This window comes from Odocoileus virginianus, unplaced genomic scaffold, assembly GCF_023699985.2.
Source record: "Odocoileus virginianus isolate 20LAN1187 ecotype Illinois unplaced genomic scaffold, Ovbor_1.2 Unplaced_Contig_11, whole genome shotgun sequence".
Classification (NCBI taxonomy): Eukaryota; Metazoa; Chordata; class Mammalia; order Artiodactyla; family Cervidae; genus Odocoileus; species Odocoileus virginianus.
This window is the reverse complement of record NW_027224328.1, coordinates 2,124,068-2,143,060: the sequence shown is the minus strand read 5'-3', so window position 1 is coordinate 2,143,060 and position 18,993 is coordinate 2,124,068. Positions and strand designations below refer to the sequence as shown.

Below are 18,993 nucleotides of genomic sequence, written 5' to 3'. Positions count from 1 at the left end.
AAAATGGCAGGATGAGAAACTTCAAAACACTGACATATCACCAGATCAATCACTAAATCAATGACAAAGCTGGCAAAAATTTTCCACTCAATTTCTTTCAGAACTCAGGAATCTAATAAAATACAAGAAGTAGGGAACCATTTCATGAAGAAATAATTTTGGTAAGAAGCATTTGTTTCATTCAAAGTGAATAGAAACAGGATGCTAATTTTTTTTAATTGAAGTATAGTTGATTTATGATGTGTTAGTTTCAGGCATACAGCATAGTGATTTGTTTGGGGGAATTTTTTTGCAGATTATATTCCATTATAGGTTATTACAAGATATTGGGTATAATTCCCTATGCTATACAGTGAATTCTTGTTGCTTATCTATTTTATATAGTTTGCATCTGTTAACTTCATACTCCAAAATTGTCCTTCCTCACCTCCCTTTCCCCTTTGGTAACCAAAATTTGTTTTCTACGTCTATGAATCTGTTTCTGTTTTGTATATAGATTCATTTGTATTATTTTTTAGATTCCACATATAAGTGATATCATACAACATTTGTCTTTCTCTGTCTAACTTATTTCACTAAACATAATGTTCTCTAGGTCCATCCACACTGAAACAAATGGCATTATTTCATTCTTTTCATGGCTGAGTAATATTCATATATATGCCACATCTTCCTGATCCAGTTGTCTATTGATGGGCACTCAGGTCGGTTCTATGTCTTGGCTACAATATATATTGGTGCCATGAACATTGGGATTTACATATTTTAAGTTACACTTTTCATTTTTTCATATATATACCCAGTAGTGGATTTACTAGATTATATGGTAGCTCTATCTTTAGGTTTTTAAGAAACCTCCAAACTGCTTTCTATAGTGGCTGCACCAATCTACATTCTCACTAACAGTGTCAGAGGGTTCCCTTTTCTCCACACCAGCACTTATTATTTGTAGACTTTTTGATGATGATGATGTTGGCCATTCTGATGTGATCATTCATTTGTCCAACATTTACACTATCCATGCTATATATACTACCTATTGTTTTTTGTTTTGTTTTGTTTTAGTATAGGGGAAAATAGTTTATATAAAACTTGATACTATCTTCTGTTTCAAGCATCCACTGAAGGCCTTGGAACATTTCCCATGTGAATAAGGGGAGGCTACTACACTGATGCCCGCAACAGAGAAAGCCAGATCCCGAAGAAGGAGCTTGCAGCAAATGAAGGATTTATTGCAGGGCACCAAGCAAATGTGCTTCCCTGGGGGCCCAGACAGTAAAGAATCTGCCTGCAATGCAAGAGACCTGGGTTCAATCCTGGGTCAGGAAGACCCACTGGAGAAGGGAATGGCTACCCACTCTAGTATCCTTGCCTGGAGAATTCCATGGACATAGAAGCCTTGACAGGCTATGGTACATGGGGTTGCAAAGAGTTGGACACGACTGAGAGAATAACACTTTCAATTTCAAGAAAAGGTGTGAGAGAAAAATCTGAGATCCACACCAATGTGGTCTTTGAGTTGAGTTTGAGGTGTGTTTTAAAGGGGAAGAACAAAGTAGCTGGAATTAATCATCATCTTCCAACATTTCTGTGACATTTTTTTAATCATAGTTTCAGCATTCAGGATATCTCTGGTTTATAATTCTCTGGCCAGGTGGTCCATGGCTTAGGAATCTGTCAGCTCATCTTAACCTGGAGAAACAACCTGAGCTTGTACATTGTTGTTGTTCAGTAGCTAAATCATGTCCAACTCTTCAACCCACCCCATAAACTACAGCACACCAGGCTTCACTGTCCATCACCAACTGCTGGAGTTTACTCAAGCTCATGTCTATCGAGTCGGTGATGCCATCCAACCATCTCATCTTCTGTTGTTTCTCTCCTCTCCTGCTTTCAATCTTTCCCAGCATCAGGGTATTTTCCAATGAGTCAGTTTTTTGCATCAGGTAGCCACAGTATTGGAGTTTCAGCTTCAGCATCAGTCCTTCCAATGAATAGTCAGGACTGATTTCCTTTAGAATTGACTGGTTGGATCTCCTTGCAATCCAAGGGACTCTCAAGAGTCTTCTCCAACACCACAGTTCAAAAGCATGAATTCTTTGGCACTCAGCTTTCTTTATAGTCCAACTCTCACATCCATACATGACTACTAGAAAAACTATAGCCTTGACTAGACAGACCTCCTTTGGCAAAGTAATGTCTCTGTTTTTTAATATGCTCTCTAGGTTGGTCATAGCTTTTCCTCCAAGGAACAAGCATCTTTTAATTTCATGGCTGCAGTCACCATCTGCAGTGATTTTGGAGCCCAAAAAAAATAAAGTCTCCCACTATTTGCATTGTTTCCCCATCTATCCACCATGAAGTGATGGGACAGGATGCCATCATCTTAGTTTTTTGAATGTTGAGTTTTAAGCCAACTTTTACACTCTCCTCTTTCACTTTCATCAAGAGGCTCTTTAGCTCTTCTTCACTTTCTGCCATAAGGGTGGTTTCTTCTGCATATCTGAGGTTATTGATGTTTCTCCTAGCAATCTTGTTTCCAGCTTGTGCTTCATCCAGTCCAGCATTTCTCATGATGTATTCTGCATATAAGTTAAATAAGTAGAGTGACAATATACAGCCTTGACATACTCCTTTCCCAATTTGGAACCAGTCTGTTGTTCCATGTCTGGTTCTAACTGTTGCTTCTTGACCTGCATACAGATTTCTCAGGAGGCAGGTCAGTGGTCTGGTATTCCCAAACTTTTTAACAATTTTCCATTGTTTGTTGTAATCCACAGAGTCAAGGGAGGGAGATCTGAAAAGTGGGAACTAGCGAGGGAGGATTCAAAAGGCTCAGGGGTCCTTGCAGTAAATATTTGAGTGTATTTCTTGGCCTTTAGGTCATTTATTTGATATATAGTTATTTGTGCAACAAAACATTGGAAAAGGAAGATGTTCTTTACAAGCCCCTAACTCTATGATTTTTAAGTGGAGTACTTTATTCTTCAGTGAGATTATTCTTACATTTTCTTCTCTATCTCTGTTAGCACCTCTCTTCTACTTCTGGAAGACAGTAATAACATGGCAAAGGAGCCTAGAAAATCTAGAGTAAGAAAACAGCTGCGGGCTTAGTTGCTCATTGCTCAGTCATGTTCAATCTTTGCTGCCCCATGGACTGTAGCCCACCAGGCTCTTCTGTTCATGGAATTTTTCAGGCAAGAATACTGGAGGGGGTTGCCATTTCCTCCTCCAGAAGATCTTAACTGAGCATCAACTATGTTCTCACTTCTGTTTTGTATGCTTACTTTTCATATTTTTTTTAAATTTCTCAGCAAATTCACAGGTAGATAGTCCCACTGTGTACATTAAAAATTGAGGCTCTGATAAAACAATTATTTGCTTGAAACTTCAAATATAGTCAGAATTTGACTAAGAATTCAGATTAAGCTTTGTCTAAGCCTCTCTCTAGAGGTTTAAATCTCCATTACTTTACCACTGTCACTAATAAAATCCTGTTTGGAAAGTTATCTTTCTCTTAATGCAATTGAAGGTTGTATTCTGAGTAATTTCTAGCTGCACATATATATAATTTTAACCTTTTACAAATACCTATCTAGTTTACCAAGCAATAGTATCTATTTAAAAGTCTATGATTTGAGGACACCACCTTTATTGTAATCTACATTTCTGTATGTGTTGATAAATTGAGACTATTTCTGGCCTTTCTGTTCTATTCCTTTGGTCTATCTGTGTGTCATTACCAAGTACACTGTTTTACCTGGAGGCTTTTGAGGTTCATAATTAGTAGGTTTAGTACTTCCTCATAACTATACTTTTACAGTCATATTGACTGTATATGCATTTTATGTGCTAAGTTTCCCATATGGACTTCAGTATCAACTTATCTTGATTCACCTATCATTGGAATTTTATTGGTATCACTTCAAATTTATAGATTAACTTAATTAAAAAAAGCCTATTGATGAAAGTGAAAGAGGAGAGTGAAAAAGTTGGCTTAAAGCTCAACATTCAGAAAACTAAGATCATGGCATCTGGTCCCATCACTTCATGGGAAATAGATGGGGAAACAGTGGAAGCAGTGTCAGACTTTATTTTTGGAGGCTCTAAAATCACTGCAGATGGTGACTGTAGCCATGAAATTAAGAGACGCTTACTCCTTGGAAGGAAAGTTATGACCAACTTAGATAGCATATTAAAAAGCAGAGACAGTACTTTGCTAACAAAGGTCTGTCTAGTCAAGGCTATGGTTTTTCCAGTAGTCATGTATGGATATGAGAGTTGGACTATAAAGAAAGCTGAGTGCCAAAAAATTGATGCTTTTGAACTGTGGTGTTGGAGAAGACTCTTGAGAGCCCCTTGGACTGCAAGGAGATCCAACCAGTCCATCCTAAAGAAGATCAGTCCTAGGACTGATACTGAAGCTGAAACTCTAGTACTTTGGCCACCTCATGAGAAGAGTTGACTCATTGGAAAAGAGGGATTGGGGGCAGGAGGAGAAGGGGACGACAGAGGATGAGATGGCTGGATGGCATCACCAACTCGATGGACATGAATTTGAGTAAACTCTGGGAGTTGGCTGATGGACAGGGAGGCCTGGCGTGCTGCAATTCATGGGGTTGCAAAGAGTCAGACACGACTGAGTGACTGAACTGAACTGAACTAAACTGAACCTAAACCAGAGGATAGCTTTATATTTTTGAAGCCTATTTTTTTTGCGTTTCAGGAGTTTTTTACACTTTTTTCATTAGATTCCTACAAGTAAAATTCTGACTTTAGAATACACAGACACACATACACACATTTACCTACACACACATAAGTGTATATATGTACTTTATCGAGTTAAGGAAGTATCTATACCTTTTTGCTTTTTTCAAGAGTTCTGTATATTCAATTTTTGCAGATGTTTCAGGTACATTTGGAAGGAAGGTATATTTTATATTATCAGTGTATAGTGGTCAATTTGTGTCCAGAATATCTACCACATTGACTGTATCATTTAGATCATCTGTAATATAGCTTATTTTTTGTCCAAACTTCTGTTTTATATTGAGAATGATCTGTAAAGTCACTTTTTGTGAACATGTTACTATGTATTTCTTCTTTCATTTCCTAGAATTTTTATATTATATAGTCATTGTTATTTCCTAGGTGAATTCAGAATTATTTAATCTTCATAGTAGCATTTGGCTTTTATCATTATAAAATGTCTTTCTTTGCCATTTAATTCTCAGAGGTACATAGTATCAGGATTTCAACCATTGCTTTCCTTTTGCTTCTTTTTACCTTATAAATCTTAATTCCTCTCTTTGCTTTTAGCTTTCTGTTGCTTTCCTGACTATCATTAACTTCTGCTTTATTTCAATCTTTTTTTGTGTGCATTTCTTTTCATGACTGTATGAAAATATCTAATTTAATTCATGGTGTATATGTATATGTGTGTGTGTGTGTGTGTATATATATATTTTAGCCTTATGGTTGTTTCCTTTTTAAGGTGGATGACTTTTTGTAGGTAAAAATATTATATTTCACATTCTTGAATTTTTAAAGTGGTTTATATAGATGAAATCTGTTTTTTCTACTCCTGTTTATTTAATAGAACTTCCCAAGTGGAAACAGTGGTAAAGAATCTGCCTGCCAATGCAGGAGACTCCAGAGATGCGGGCTGGATCCCTGAATTGGGAAGATGCCCTGGAATAGGGAATGGCTACCCGCCTCAGTATTCGTGCCTGGAAAATTTCATGGACTGAGAAGTCTGGCGGGCTACTTAACTGTTCATGGGCTTGCAAAGAGTAGGGCAATGCTGAGAGACTGAGCAGAAGTGCATTTATTTAATGGTTAAGGTTCCTGGTTAAAGAGCTCCCTCTTCTGTCAGTTCTGCCCTTTTCTTGACAGTTTCCTTCATGGATGATATATTGCGGTAGAAATAGGGAGGGCAAAGGGATGTCTTTTTTGTCTTTCATTTCCTCAGCATTCTTAAATCCTCCAAATTAAGTCTTTGCTTTCATACTCACAGCTCTAAGAGATATCACCCTATGTGCATTACCTGCTTCTCAGATAATGGGAAAAAAATAATAGGGAAAAAAAATGCTTTCCCAAATTTCTCACTTCTTGTCTTCCATTTCAAACCCTTTTCTAGTTTTATAAACTACCGAGTCTCAACCTTTGTTAAGCATTTTGGAACTTATTGTTGCAGGTTTATCTTTATAGGTTCATTGTGTCTATACTTCAGCTATATTCTCTATTTTCACTTTCTCATAGACAGTTTTAAGCACCATAAGCATTCAGTGGTAGACTGGAGCAAGAACTCTGTCAATATTTTTGTATTTCTACTTACAGATAATTTGTTGGTTGTGGTGCTGTCTCTGAAGATGATGAAAGAACATGGATCTTTTATGGTTTTATTTGTTTCCTTTATTGCTTTTACAAATTAGGGGGAAGTTTGAGGGATATTTAGAGTCAAGCAACCATCTTTGCTATATAAAACAGAGGATTTGGTAGTATTTATTAAAGTACTGTTTCTTTCAGATCTTTACTTAAAATCTATTCCACACTCTTAACCTCTAAAAGCTTGTATGGAAGATTCATAAGTTCTCAGTGAATGAGCATTCTAACATGATAACCTGAGGTGGCTATGTTCTCTATGTATGCATTTGCTTTCTTATAGCCTCACTGTGTTATTTTTTAGTGTTTTAACAAACAGAAGGAACTTATAATGGCTGGAAAAAATGTAAGTCTAACCATTTTATTGTGCTCAATAAAGTAAAAACATACAGAGGAAGATTATCACATTGGATTTTACAATGCAGGTTTTATAATAGGTAGTACAAACTGATATTAATAAGATACAACTGATTTTATACAGCAAAATTTGTAAGTACATTTACAACTGGTAAGAAGCAACCAGGAAAAGGATAAAGTGAAGTGCAGAGTAGCACGGATGTCCATATATTTTCCTTTCACACATTTTGACAGAGGTTGGTGAACATTTGTCCCACCATTTGTCTTTGAAAATAAAGTGTTTTTATAATGCAAACTATTAATTTATGTATCATAAATGTCTTCTTTTGCACTACAAATCACAGAGTTGAGAAGTTTCAACAGAGACTGACTTACAAGGTTGAAAGTGTTTACTATCCAGTTCTTTAGGGAAAGTTTTCCAACCTCTACACTAGGATAAAAGATGTTGCAAAAGTTCTAAAATTATGGAAATGAAAAAGTTGGTTTAAATATTCCAAAGATTTCCAGGTTTAGATAATTGAAAGAAATTGAAGGCTCCAATGAGAATACTGATGTAAAGCTTTTAGTAAAGGCAGTTAATATAAGACAACAGGAGAAAGATAATTCAAAGAAACATCCAGAAACAAGCTCCTGAATGTTCTTGTCTGAAGATATGATTCATCATCTCTCTGGATGAAACTGCTAGTATTTGTGCCAATGGATGTGTATGGAAACTTGTTTACAGGGCAGGTCAGGCAGAAGTTTTCTGCTGAGATTGTTCACATGGTGAAGATTAAATATCTAACTCATTACTTCAAGCTTAAGTTATCAATAAACAAATTGGTCATACATTCCACTCAGGAACTCTGAGCTTTAAAAAATTCATCATTAGTCATGAGTTAATTAGTTACTTGGTTGGTTAACTACTTGCCCTTGCCATGGCCAACAGCCAAAAAACAATTCTCAAGTCTCTCTGGAGGTAAGCAAAGAGTCCAGCTGTAAAATAACTCTATTTTCATTAAACAGATTTAGATGTCACTTCCATGGCAGCTCAGTGGTAAAGAATTGATCTGCCAATGTAAGAGATGTGGGTTCAATCCCTACATTGGGAAGATCCCCTGGAGAAGGAAATGGCAACCCACTCCAGTATTCTTACCTGGGAAACCCCATGGACAGAGGATCCTGACTGGCTATAGTCTATGGGGTCAAAAAAGAGTCAGACATGATTTAGCGACTCAACAACAACAACAATAGAGGAACTTAGAGATAATATATTGCAATTAAAAAGATTCCTTATCATGACACATGTGAACTAAATCCTTAGTTATAAGGAATCAAAGGGCAGTATATAAATTCAGTAAACTATGGAGTAGCAGCTACAGCGTAGTTTGGGGGGATAAATTGTTGTGGTAGCAGAGCTCTAAAGTGACCCTCAGAGTATTCACTCTCTGGTGGGCACCTATATAATCCCTTCCAACTAAATTACAGGGGGGGTTTGTGAATATGGTGGAATGCTGCTGTAATTAGATTCCATTAAATAGCAAAGTAAAGCTGTTTTTCCGATGAATTATAGTTCCAAATTAGTCAACTCTCAGATAACCAAAAGAGAGATTGTTATGGGGAGACCTGACCTTATCGGGGGAACAATTAAAAGAGTGCTATGCTTAGTCACTCAGTCGTGTCCAACTCTTTCCATGGGCTGCAGCCCACCAGGCTTCTCTGTCTGTGGGGATTCCCCAGGCAAGAATACTGGAGTGGGTTGCCATGCCCTCCTACAGGGGATTGTCCCAACCCAGGGATCCGACCCAGGTCTCCCACATTGCAGGCTGATTCTTTACCATCCGAGCCTCCAGGGAAGCCCAAAAGAGACATAGACATAATAAAGAGAGGAGTCAGGGGTGCTATTCCTTGTCCTGAAGAAGAAAGTAACCCTGGTGTGCCTATCTATGCAGAGAGGGGCCTTCTGTGAGCTATGGGTCTTACAAACACAAAGAACAAAATTTTTTCAAAAGCTTCATTGAGCTTGGAAGAGGACTCTGAGTTTTAGGTGAGAATACCACCTGGCCAAGACCTTGGTTTCAATCTAGTGAGGGCCTGAACAAAGACTATAGTTAAGCTGTGTCCAGTTCCAGATCCACAGATAGTGAGAGATAATAAATATGTGTGGTTTTAGGTTTCTAAATATAACATAACTTCTTAGCCACCAATACATAACCCATATTATATGCATTCAGGGTAATGAATTCAGGGTAATGAGTAACACATTCAGAGTAACGGGATGAAATGAAGAAAGACTGAACTGACTTGTGGAAATACAGTTTTGTTACAGTGTGTGTTTTTTACACATTTCCTTACCCTCTTACCTTTGCTTGATATCCAACACTGAGATAGTCATTCACCTAGATCCTTCCATGTAAATCAGCCCACTTCAGAGCAAAAAGCAGAAAGCAAAATAAAAATAAGTGACTTTTCATCAGAAAGAAACAAAATTTTTGTGCAAAACCTTTCTATAAAAGGAACTGTTCCCATCCCAAGGAGTACAAAGAGATTTTCTGGATGAAGAAAGCATAATGCAGGTAAGAGTGGGAGAAAAAAATAATAATAAAAATGAAATGAGTCAGATGGTCCTGAATTGAATGTAATTAATATTATGAGGCCAATAGTAAGAAGGACACTTTGCCATGGGTGACTAGTAACCTTCCTGTAAGCTAGCACTTCACATGATAATGCCCTGAAATTATCAGTTCAGTTGCTCAGTCATGTCTGACTCTTTGCGACCCCATGGGTTGCAGCAGCCAGGCCTCCCTGTCCATCACCAACTCCTGGAGCTTACTCAAACTCATGTCCATCAAGTCAGTGATGCCATCCAACCATCTCATCCTCTGTTGTCCCCTTCTTCTCCCACCTTCAATCTTTCCCAGCATCAGGGTCTTTTCCAATGAGTCAGCTCTTCATATCAGGTGGCCAAAGTATTGGAGTTTCAGTTTCAGCATCAGTCCTTCCAATGAATATTCAGGACTGATTTCCTTTAGGATTGACTGGTTTGATCTCCTTGCAGTCCAAGGGACTCTCAAGAGTCTTCTCCAACACCACAGTTCAAAAGCATCAATTCTTTGGCACTCAGCTTTCTTTATAGTCCAACTCTCACATCCATACATGACTACTGGAAAAACCATAGCTTTGACTAGATGGACATTTTCTGGCAAAGCAATGTCTCTGCTTTTTAATATGCTGTCTAGGCTGGTCATAGCTTTTCTTTCAAGGAGCAAGCATCTTTTAATTTATGGCTGCAGTCTCCATCTGCAGTGATTTTGGAGCCCCCCAAAATGAAGTCTTTCACTGTTTCCATTGTTTCCATATCTATTTGCTATGAAACAATGGGACCGAATGCCATGATCTTAGTTTTCTGAATGCTGAGTTTTAAGTCAGCTTTTTCACTCTCCTTTTTCACTTTCATCAAGAGGCTCTTTAGCTCTTCACTTTCTGCCATAAGTGTGGTGTCTTCTGCATATCTAAGGTTATTGATATTTCTCCCAGCAATTTTGATTCCAGCTTGTGCTTCATCCAGTCCAGCATTTCACATGATGTACTCTGCATATAAGTTAAATAAATAGGGTGACAATATACAGCCTTGACATACTCCTTTCCCGATTTGGAACCAGTCTGTTGTTCCATGTCTGGTTCTAACTGTTGCTTCTTGACCTGCATACAGATTTCTCAGGAGGCAGGTCAGGTGGTCTGGTATTCCCATCTCTTTAAGAATTTTCCATAGTTTGTTGTGATCCACACAGTCAAAGGCTTTGGCATAGTCAATAAAGCAGAAGTAGATGTTTTTCTGAAACTCTCTTGCTTTTTCAAAATGATCCAACAGATGTTGGCAATTTGATCTCTGTTTCCTCTGCCTTTCTAAATCCAGTTTGAACATCTGGAAGTTCATGGTTCATGTACTATTGAAGTTTGGCTTGGAAATTTTGAGCATTACTTTGCTAGCATGTGAAATGAGTGCAATTGTGTGGTAGTTTGAACACTCTTTGGCATTGCCTTTCTTTGGGATTGGAATGAAAACTGACATTTTTCAGTTCTGTGGCCACTGCTGAATTTTCAAATTTGCTGGCATCTTGAGTGCAGCACTTTCACAGCATCATCATTTAGGATTTGAAATAGCTCAACTGGAATTCCATCACCTCCACTAGCTTTGTTCGTAGTGATGTTTCCTAAGACCCACTTGACTTTGCATTCCAGGATGTCTGGCTCTAGGTGAGTGATCACACCATCGTGATTATCTGGGTCATGAAGATCTTTTTTGTATATTCTTCTGTGTATTCTTGCCACCTCTTCTTAATATCTTCTACTTCTGTTAGGTCCATACCATTTCTGTCCTTTATTGAGCCCATCTTTGCACAAAATGTTCCCTTAGTATCTCTAATTTTCTTGAAGTGTTCTCTAATCTTGCACTGATCACTGAAGAAGGTTTTCTTATCTCTCCTTGCTATTCTTTGAAACTCTGCATTCAAATGGATATTCTTTCCTTTTCTCCTTTGCCTTTAGCTTTTCTTCTTTCCAGAGCTCTTTGTAAGGCCTTCTCAGACAGCCATTTTGCTTTTTTGCATTTCTTTTTCTTGGGGATGGTCTTGATCACTGCCTCCTGTACAATGTCACAAACCTCTGTCCATAGTTCTTCAGGCACTCTGTCTATCAGATCTAATCCCTTGAATCTATTTGTCACTTCCACTGTATAATCATAAGGGATTTGATTTAGGTCATACCTGAATGGCCTAGTGGTTTTCCCTACTTTTTTCAATTTAAGTCTGAATTTTGCAATAAGGAGTTCATGATCTGAACCTCAGTCAGCTCCCAGCCTGAAATGATGTGGGACCTGAAATGATATGGGATATAAGAGCTAATGATATGGATATGATATGGGAGCTGAAGAAAACCTCTGAGCTATCTTTAGAAGGCAACAGGAATTTTCCTTCCTCAGTGAAGACAACTTTCAAATAGATTATTCTCTGAAATTAGATATAATCTGTAACATTTAAGACCTTCTGTTTCCTCATTGCTCTTGTGATATTGTAATAAATGTTCATGAATTCTCAGTAAAAAAAAAAAAAAGATTAAACTATGTAAAATTCATAGAGTGATGATGTTAGAACAGCAATTTCAACCCATGCTTGAATGTGGCTACAAGAACACAGTTGATATTCATCCTTGACAAAAATTACGAAAATAAAATTTTCATAATTTCACTTATTTCCTGCATAAAAAATAAACATACATCTATACATATCCTATGTAGAAATATATTTCCTATGTTTTTTCTCCGTAGGAAAAACAAACAAGCAAAATACTCAGAGGAAATTTTTTTGTGTGGTAAGAGGACGGATTGATTGGACAATTGGATCAGAAAACTGTTTTCTTAATAAGCTTGTCTATACTGCTCTTTATAAATGCAATTTTAAAATTATAGTGTTACAAAAATGATATAGACAGCAAAGGCAAAACATTTTAAATATGTAGAAAGTGCAATGCATGTCCAAGTTAAATATGTGAAAGATGTTACAGCTATCCTGTGTTTTTCATAGAATAATCTAAGTGCATTTTTCCTAAGTCAATCTTCATATAAGAATGAAGAGTTCAAGTTGTATTACTATTATATTTGAATTTTGAGAAGTAAAACATGAGAGGTTCTTATCTCTTCCTGACTCTTTGTATTTTGAAAATCAACCTTGAGCTCTTAATTATAATCATTTAATTGAAATACAAAAAAAGAGAACAAATAGAGATGTCAGTAAAAATTTCTTTAGATATATATTCAACAGTTATTTTTTAAAAGAGGGAATTGGGTTTTGATATTTCTGAGGTTGGAAAAAATCTATTCAGGTCACAAGCATCACAACTCATCGTGTGCCCTTCCCTTCACTGACCCACTCAGAAACCCTCATTAAAAAAGCCTGCTCCCTGTCCTCCTAAATACTAAATGTCCAATATTTTATCACATGCCATTTACGAAAAGATTTGGGGGATTGATTAGAAATTGAAATCTTAAATGCACATGTAAGAGTGGCTTTTTTTTTTTACTGTCAGATAGGCATAAGGCAAGAAAGATACTTGAAAAAACAACAACAAAAAGACTATATTCATGTGATCAGAGCTTGGGTTCCCCTTCCCCTGGGAAAATGTGAAGGCAATATTGTAAGATCACATACTTGGGTATAACTTTCCAATTGCTCTGCAGTACTTGGTAACGTCAGGAGAAGACACACAAATGTGTTACTTAACCCTTATGACACATATGAAGAAATTACTATATGCCATTTTCAGGTCTAAATAAGAATATATAGATGAATAGATATCCATCAAAAACTTAAAACCAACACTAAAATTATTTTTACTTTCAGAGGAAAAAAGATGAGGATGGGACTTTTCAATTTAGCACACCATTCAAAGAACTAATATGATGTTAATATGTATTGTTTGGCCTGAATTAAGTTTTATTTAAATTTCAGCAGAGAGAAGTTCCAAAAATAGATGCATAAATTGTTGAATCCATACCATATACATTGAACATTCATTAAGTTATTTATCTTGACTATAATTTCAGGTGTAGGTATACAAGTTTCATCAATTTTAAAACACATAGCAAAATTTTAAAATTATAACTATATATGTTGATGAATTAGGCATACTGTCTTAGTTATTGTTATGTTGTATACATAGAACTAACATAATTGCATAGAGATAAAAAATTTAAATATATATTTTCAAATACATGAAAATTATATGATGGATAAAACACAATTTGGAACATTTTAAAGATCCCAGAGGTAAGTAATACAATTTGTAACCATTCTAAGTAATACTTAATCTCCATTGCACAACACATCTGCCCCAAGAAACATCTAAATAAGCTGTTGTTTACAGATATAACGAAACATCTTTCCACAGTGTCCATCCAAAATCTTTCCTCCTGGTCCATACATCATGCAGTTCTTTGGATTTACAGATTTAGGGAAAGGAAATCTGCAATGAAGAAGAAAATTTTAATATACAAGAACAGGAAATGAAAACATTCAAAGATGCGGTTCTTACTAAATGATAGGATTAGGGAACATTTAAAAGCATTTGAATGAGATATTACATACATCTTGAGTCATTATCTTCTTCATTCAAGTCATTTTTCACAATTTCAGAGTACAATGTTACCAAAACACAGTATGCTCAATAATCAATAGCACTGAGGTTGGAGATTTTTTGGTTTTGTTGTTGTTTTTAATGATTTTGATATGTGTTATTCTTTGCTTCTATGTTGTTTAAAAATGTATTAACTAAGTCTAGTCCAGGAAAAAATCAGATTATAAAATTTCTCAATGTATGATGCTGCTAAATCTCATATTTAAGAATGAAAATGAGATTTGAAGCTTACAAATATACTGGAAATAAACCCAGAATGTTTGAAACATTGACCAATGCTGAGAATATCGATCTCCACCAGAATAAGAAAAATAATGGACACTGTTTTCTCTGGACTGCTTTCATACATGTGAGAATCTGTACATATGCATACATATCCAAGCGCTTGTACCAACACAGGAAACAAAATCATATGTTGAAAGCTCTTGAGCAAACACTTGGATGTTTTGGATGCAGTTAAAAATGTTATTATGTTGTATCTATTCTCTTTTTTATAGTTTCACGCCCAAAATAGGATATCTTAGTTATAATGGTCCTGGATATTCAATTCTCTGATCAGATCCAAGGATAAACTCAAAAAGAACAGAAAAAAGGGTTTTGATACCACAAACTTACAGATCTTGGGAGAGAGTAGATTTGTTCTCCCACAACCAGGCATCATGTTCTTCACCGTAAGAAAGCTCAATCCAGTAAAAACTGGTACTGAACTTCATAAAATTCTGCATGGAAACAGAGACCAACATATTAATCTATTTAGAATCTACTCTAGGAGTCATGTACATTTAGGGGTGCCAGTGTCCAGCATCAGTTTTTCAACTATACACACTAAAATCATTTTTAACTTCTAATTTGGGAAAAAGAGTCAGTCACATGCCTACTATTTCTCATTCACCAAACCCATTCATTTATGGAGGCCAAAAAAAAAACCCTACAAAAATCTCACTTCTTGAAGGAATGAAAGATGTCATAAAGGGTGTGAGTTTTCATGGAACACTTCCTTCAAATGGGATCAATAATCAAATCTGATCCCAAATCAACTGCATCTGGAGGGATAAATCTTTACCGCAGTTTCTCCAGGAAGCTAACTTTTTATTAAGAGTTGGGTTATTATTTTATAATATTCTACATGTTCATTTCACATTATACCCGAATAATAGCAAATGTTGCATATTTACAAAATCAATTATAAATTCACTTAAAGAACTAAAAGTTAAAAGTTGTTGGAATAAAAATAATGACCTATTATTTCTTCTTTGAATACTCTCTAAAGAGTTTCTTATACTTTATCTGTCAGCACTCCTATAATGTAAACCTGAGAGAAAGTTTGGCTCAATTTTATGATGGTTTCAAAGTATAGGAAATTAGTTCAAATATAATCATCCATTTGCTATCTGATTAAAGACTTGAATCAAAGTATAGATAATATATTTTTCTGGGTAAAATAAAATGTAGAAAATAAGAATTAAATACTTACCAGTTCATTTCTGGTTTGTATCTGAAGTAGACTGGAATTATGAGAAACACAAAAATCCCTACTGTCTTTCCATGTTTTTAATTCATCAGAAACAAAATAACAGTTGCATTGGTAGCCAATCCACTTTTCTTGGCAAGAATAGCAGCCAGATCCTAAGAGAAAAAATAAAACATGACTTGATGACATTGGAGATCCAGTTTCTTTTCAGTGCTACTTTCTCATTCAAAAAGCATTTGTTATTTATTAACTGTGTCTACAAATATTCTTTGAGCATTTACTGCATACACTACACATCAGCAGATATTTACCTGAACAACCCAGACCTGACTCTTTTTCTTCATGGAGATTATATTCTAGAGATAGAGAATGGCATGCATTTTAGTCTTTATGAACTATTTTTATTTTTATTTTTTTTATGAACTATTTTTAATGCTAATCTGGGAAAGTATACACAAGAAATTCACTGTGTTCAAATACAGTATAGCAGATTGTAGGATGTGAGGTGATTAGAAGAACCTTTTTTAAGGCAGTGGTCCAAAGCTGATTTCTTCTATGTAATTAAAAGTTAACTAGATGAAAGAAGTATTAAAAGGAAGAAAGAATTATAACATATTTTCTGAGAGAAAAATTCTGCATATTTTATTTTCAAAATAATGATAAATAAAATGATTAGCTAGAAGTCTGACCACCCAATATATTAGTGATCATGTCTTCAGTATTAACCATCCTCAGTGATAAAAGTTCTATGACATGGCAGGCATTCAAATCTTTGTCAAATAAATAATTTTGAGGGTGTAGAGTAGAATGGTGGTTAACAAGGGCTGAGATGTGGGGAAAGTAGGGAGATGTTGGTCAAAAGGTACATGGGAAATTCCTGGTGGTCCAGTGGTTAAAACTCAATGCTCTCACTGCTGAGTACCTGGGTCCAATTTGTGTTAGAGTAACAAAAATCCAAAAAGCTGTGAGACAAGGACAAAAACAATTTTCTTTTTTTTTTAAATATAAGCTTTCAGTTAGAAGATGAATTCATTCTGGGAATCTACTGTGCACCATTATAACTAGAGCTAACAGTATTGTAGTATAAATACTCATAAGGAGTAGTTCTTAAACTACTGTTTGATTTACCACAAACAGAAACAAAATGATGGAGGTACGAGTTAGTGCTACAGTGGTAATAATATTATAAGTATATCAAATCAACACACTGCAAACATTAAACTTATGCAATATAATTTGTCAATTGTATCTTAATAAAGCCAGGAAAATGCTCAGAAAGAAAAAAAAAAGATATGAATGAAGCACTATATGAACAAAGAAGATAGTAAAACAGCTTGGAGAGTGTTTGAGGGGAAAAAAAAAAAAAAAACAGCTAGATGTTTGAGCTGACTTTCACAGGTTAAGTGTTAAGTAGGGTTTAGAACTGCAAAAATCTCCATGCTGCTTTCTGAGTTATAGAAAAAGCAGAGATAAACGTAAAGAGATATAAATGTATGGGTTATAAACAAACACAATCAGGTAATTAGGATTGGCTATAATATTTACTTTAATGTAAATATAATGTATATATAATATAAATATAAAAATATAATGTATTGTTTATTTGCTACTTAAACATGAACACTTACATTGGAAAATTTTTTTTCAGGGTAATATTTTCCTTATCATTTAAATATACAAATAATATGTATTTGACAAAATCTAATCAATTCTTATGTGAACAATGAAAGAAGACTATCCTACAACTAGCAGGAAAGTTTTTATGACTATAATATTCCATCAAGCTTCTGTGTGAGAAAAACATGAAAGTGCTTATTTTATTCTCTATCAACAAGAAAGATTTCCAAAGTAGGAACCCTACCTTCCTGAAGATCTGCGGAGGGTCCAGGCTGAACACTTTGTTTAGTAAGTGCTGTAAGAAATGATTAGAAATTTACTTTATCAGACACTGTTTTATGAAATAACAAAATACTCCATATTAGAAAAATCAAAATTTTATCATAAGATAGTTTCATCACAATCTTAATCTTTTTATATAGATTTGACTAGAAAAACTTACAATTGTTTAACAGAACTCCCAAAGCAGCCATCAACAAAAGGCATATTATTCCTAAGACCCCAGAGATCAACCTCCATGTAGTGGTCTGAAAAACTATAAAGAAAGATAGGATAATGATTTAAAGATCAAATACAGGAGTTCCTAAAGGCAGAAACCAGTGAGAGAATCCAAAAATTTCTTTGGTTTGATAACCCAATCATTTTGCCAGTAAAATGTTTGAAAATGAAGAGAGTGCATTGAGAACTCTACCCAATACCAACATTTCAACATGATGTACTTTGTTCTTCATTGAGATTATCAGTACCTTCTCTTCTTTATCAGTTCTGTCTCAGTACAATGTATTTACCATTATTTTTTAATTTGAAAAGAAGCTGAAAGATCTGTAGTAAAAAGAGATAAACAGGCAGTAAGTTCCATTTTATGGACTCAACTCTTTGTGACCCCATGGACTGTGGCTCACTAGTTTCCTCAGTCCATGGAATTACCCAGGTAAGAATACTGGAGTGGGTGCCATTCCCTTCTCCAGGGGATCTTCCCAACCCAGGGATTGAACATGGGTCTCCCTCATTGTAGGCAGACTCTTTACTGTCTGAGCCACCAGGAAAACCCTGATATATTGATAACAAACTTATTTTGGTAACAACAACATAAGCATCCCAAGGTGGAGCACATGACTCCCATTAGGTAGGTTAGAAAACCTAGGATAATTTTCCTGGTAAATTTATATCTCAATCAGAATTTAGAGCTATCCTGGTCAAAATCCACTCTTTAAATCTGTTGAGAAAACTTCACAAAATCATCCCTAAGTGACAGAATGAAGAATCAGAAAAATGAAATTAAAAAGTGCTGATATATGAGAAACCTAAAACTGTACACATTTTTTCTTAACATATCGCCCAAAATTAGCCATACCCATGAGATACATTTTTGGTTATTTTTATTTTTTCACTTTATGACTTGGGCTGCACATACCTGCCATGTGAGATGTTGTCTAATGTCGACGCAGATAAGGCACTGTGGATGCTTGTTCAAGGATAGCGAGGTTAGTCTGTGGAGCTAAGCTGAAGGCTACCAAAAACCCAAAAGTTGTGAAGAAATTTTAAAAAAGGAAAACTGTGAATCAAAATGTGCTTGTATCTTCTGCTGATGAGACAAGGATGTGCAGTATGAACAAGAAACAGTAAAATCACTATCTTCTAAAATGCTTCTGGAACCGCAATACAGGAAATTCTCACTGAACCTCATAATGCAGACCATTTGACTATCACAAAATAAGGTGAGAGGAAAGTTTTTTTTTTAATGTTCAAACATCAAAGTCATCTAAAAAATTACTTGAAAAATGGAATATATGGGCAAACCAAAGGAAAATGTACTTAGTACAAAAAATATTTTGCACCGAAGTTTCCGTTTTTAATAGTGAAAAATGTTTATTATTTACCTCATGTCAAACATGAAGCACATGGCATATATTAGCTTATTTTTCCCTGAATGTGGCTTCACAATAAATATAAATAAATATGCTTATTTTACCAATGAGAAAAGTAAGGTA

General features: G+C 35.4%; 1 protein-coding gene across 6 annotated transcripts; it reads right to left on the bottom strand.

The window, feature by feature from the left end:
• Positions 1–13,191: 13,191 nt before the first annotated feature.
• Positions 13,192–18,631, bottom strand: LOC110134642 (natural killer cells antigen CD94-like). 6 transcript variants are annotated; one of them, XM_020889266.2, is made up of 8 exons: positions 18,417–18,631; positions 17,705–17,824; positions 17,445–17,537; positions 17,247–17,297; positions 15,697–15,741; positions 15,389–15,540; positions 14,530–14,633; positions 13,192–13,743 (listed from the first exon to the last, which is right to left on the bottom strand). In XM_020889266.2, the coding sequence occupies exons 2-8, from the start codon at positions 17,712–17,714 to the stop codon at positions 13,623–13,625; spliced, it is 576 nt and encodes a 191-aa protein (XP_020744925.2). In that variant the 5' UTR covers positions 17,715–17,824; positions 18,417–18,631; the 3' UTR covers positions 13,192–13,622. The 6 variants fall into 6 exon arrangements, with proteins under 6 accessions (XP_020744925.2, XP_020744928.2, XP_020744927.2 ...); XM_020889269.2 differs by having other exon boundaries at positions 17,749–17,824; positions 18,417–18,629; XM_020889268.2 differs by lacking the exon at positions 15,697–15,741 and having other exon boundaries at positions 18,417–18,629.
• Positions 18,632–18,993: the final 362 nt, after the last annotated feature.

What these genes read in the sequence shown, in the direction of transcription:
- LOC110134642 (XM_020889266.2), bottom strand. An exon ending in GTCAGGTCTGGGTTGTTCAG is followed by an intron (nt 15,541 to 15,696) that starts GTAAATATCTGC and finishes TTTTTCTCTTAG; the next exon opens with GATCTGGCTGCTATTCTTGC. An exon ending in TCTACTCTCTCCCAAGATCT is followed by an intron (nt 13,744 to 14,529) that starts GTAAGTTTGTGG and finishes TCTTCATTGCAG; the next exon opens with ATTTCCTTTCCCTAAATCTG.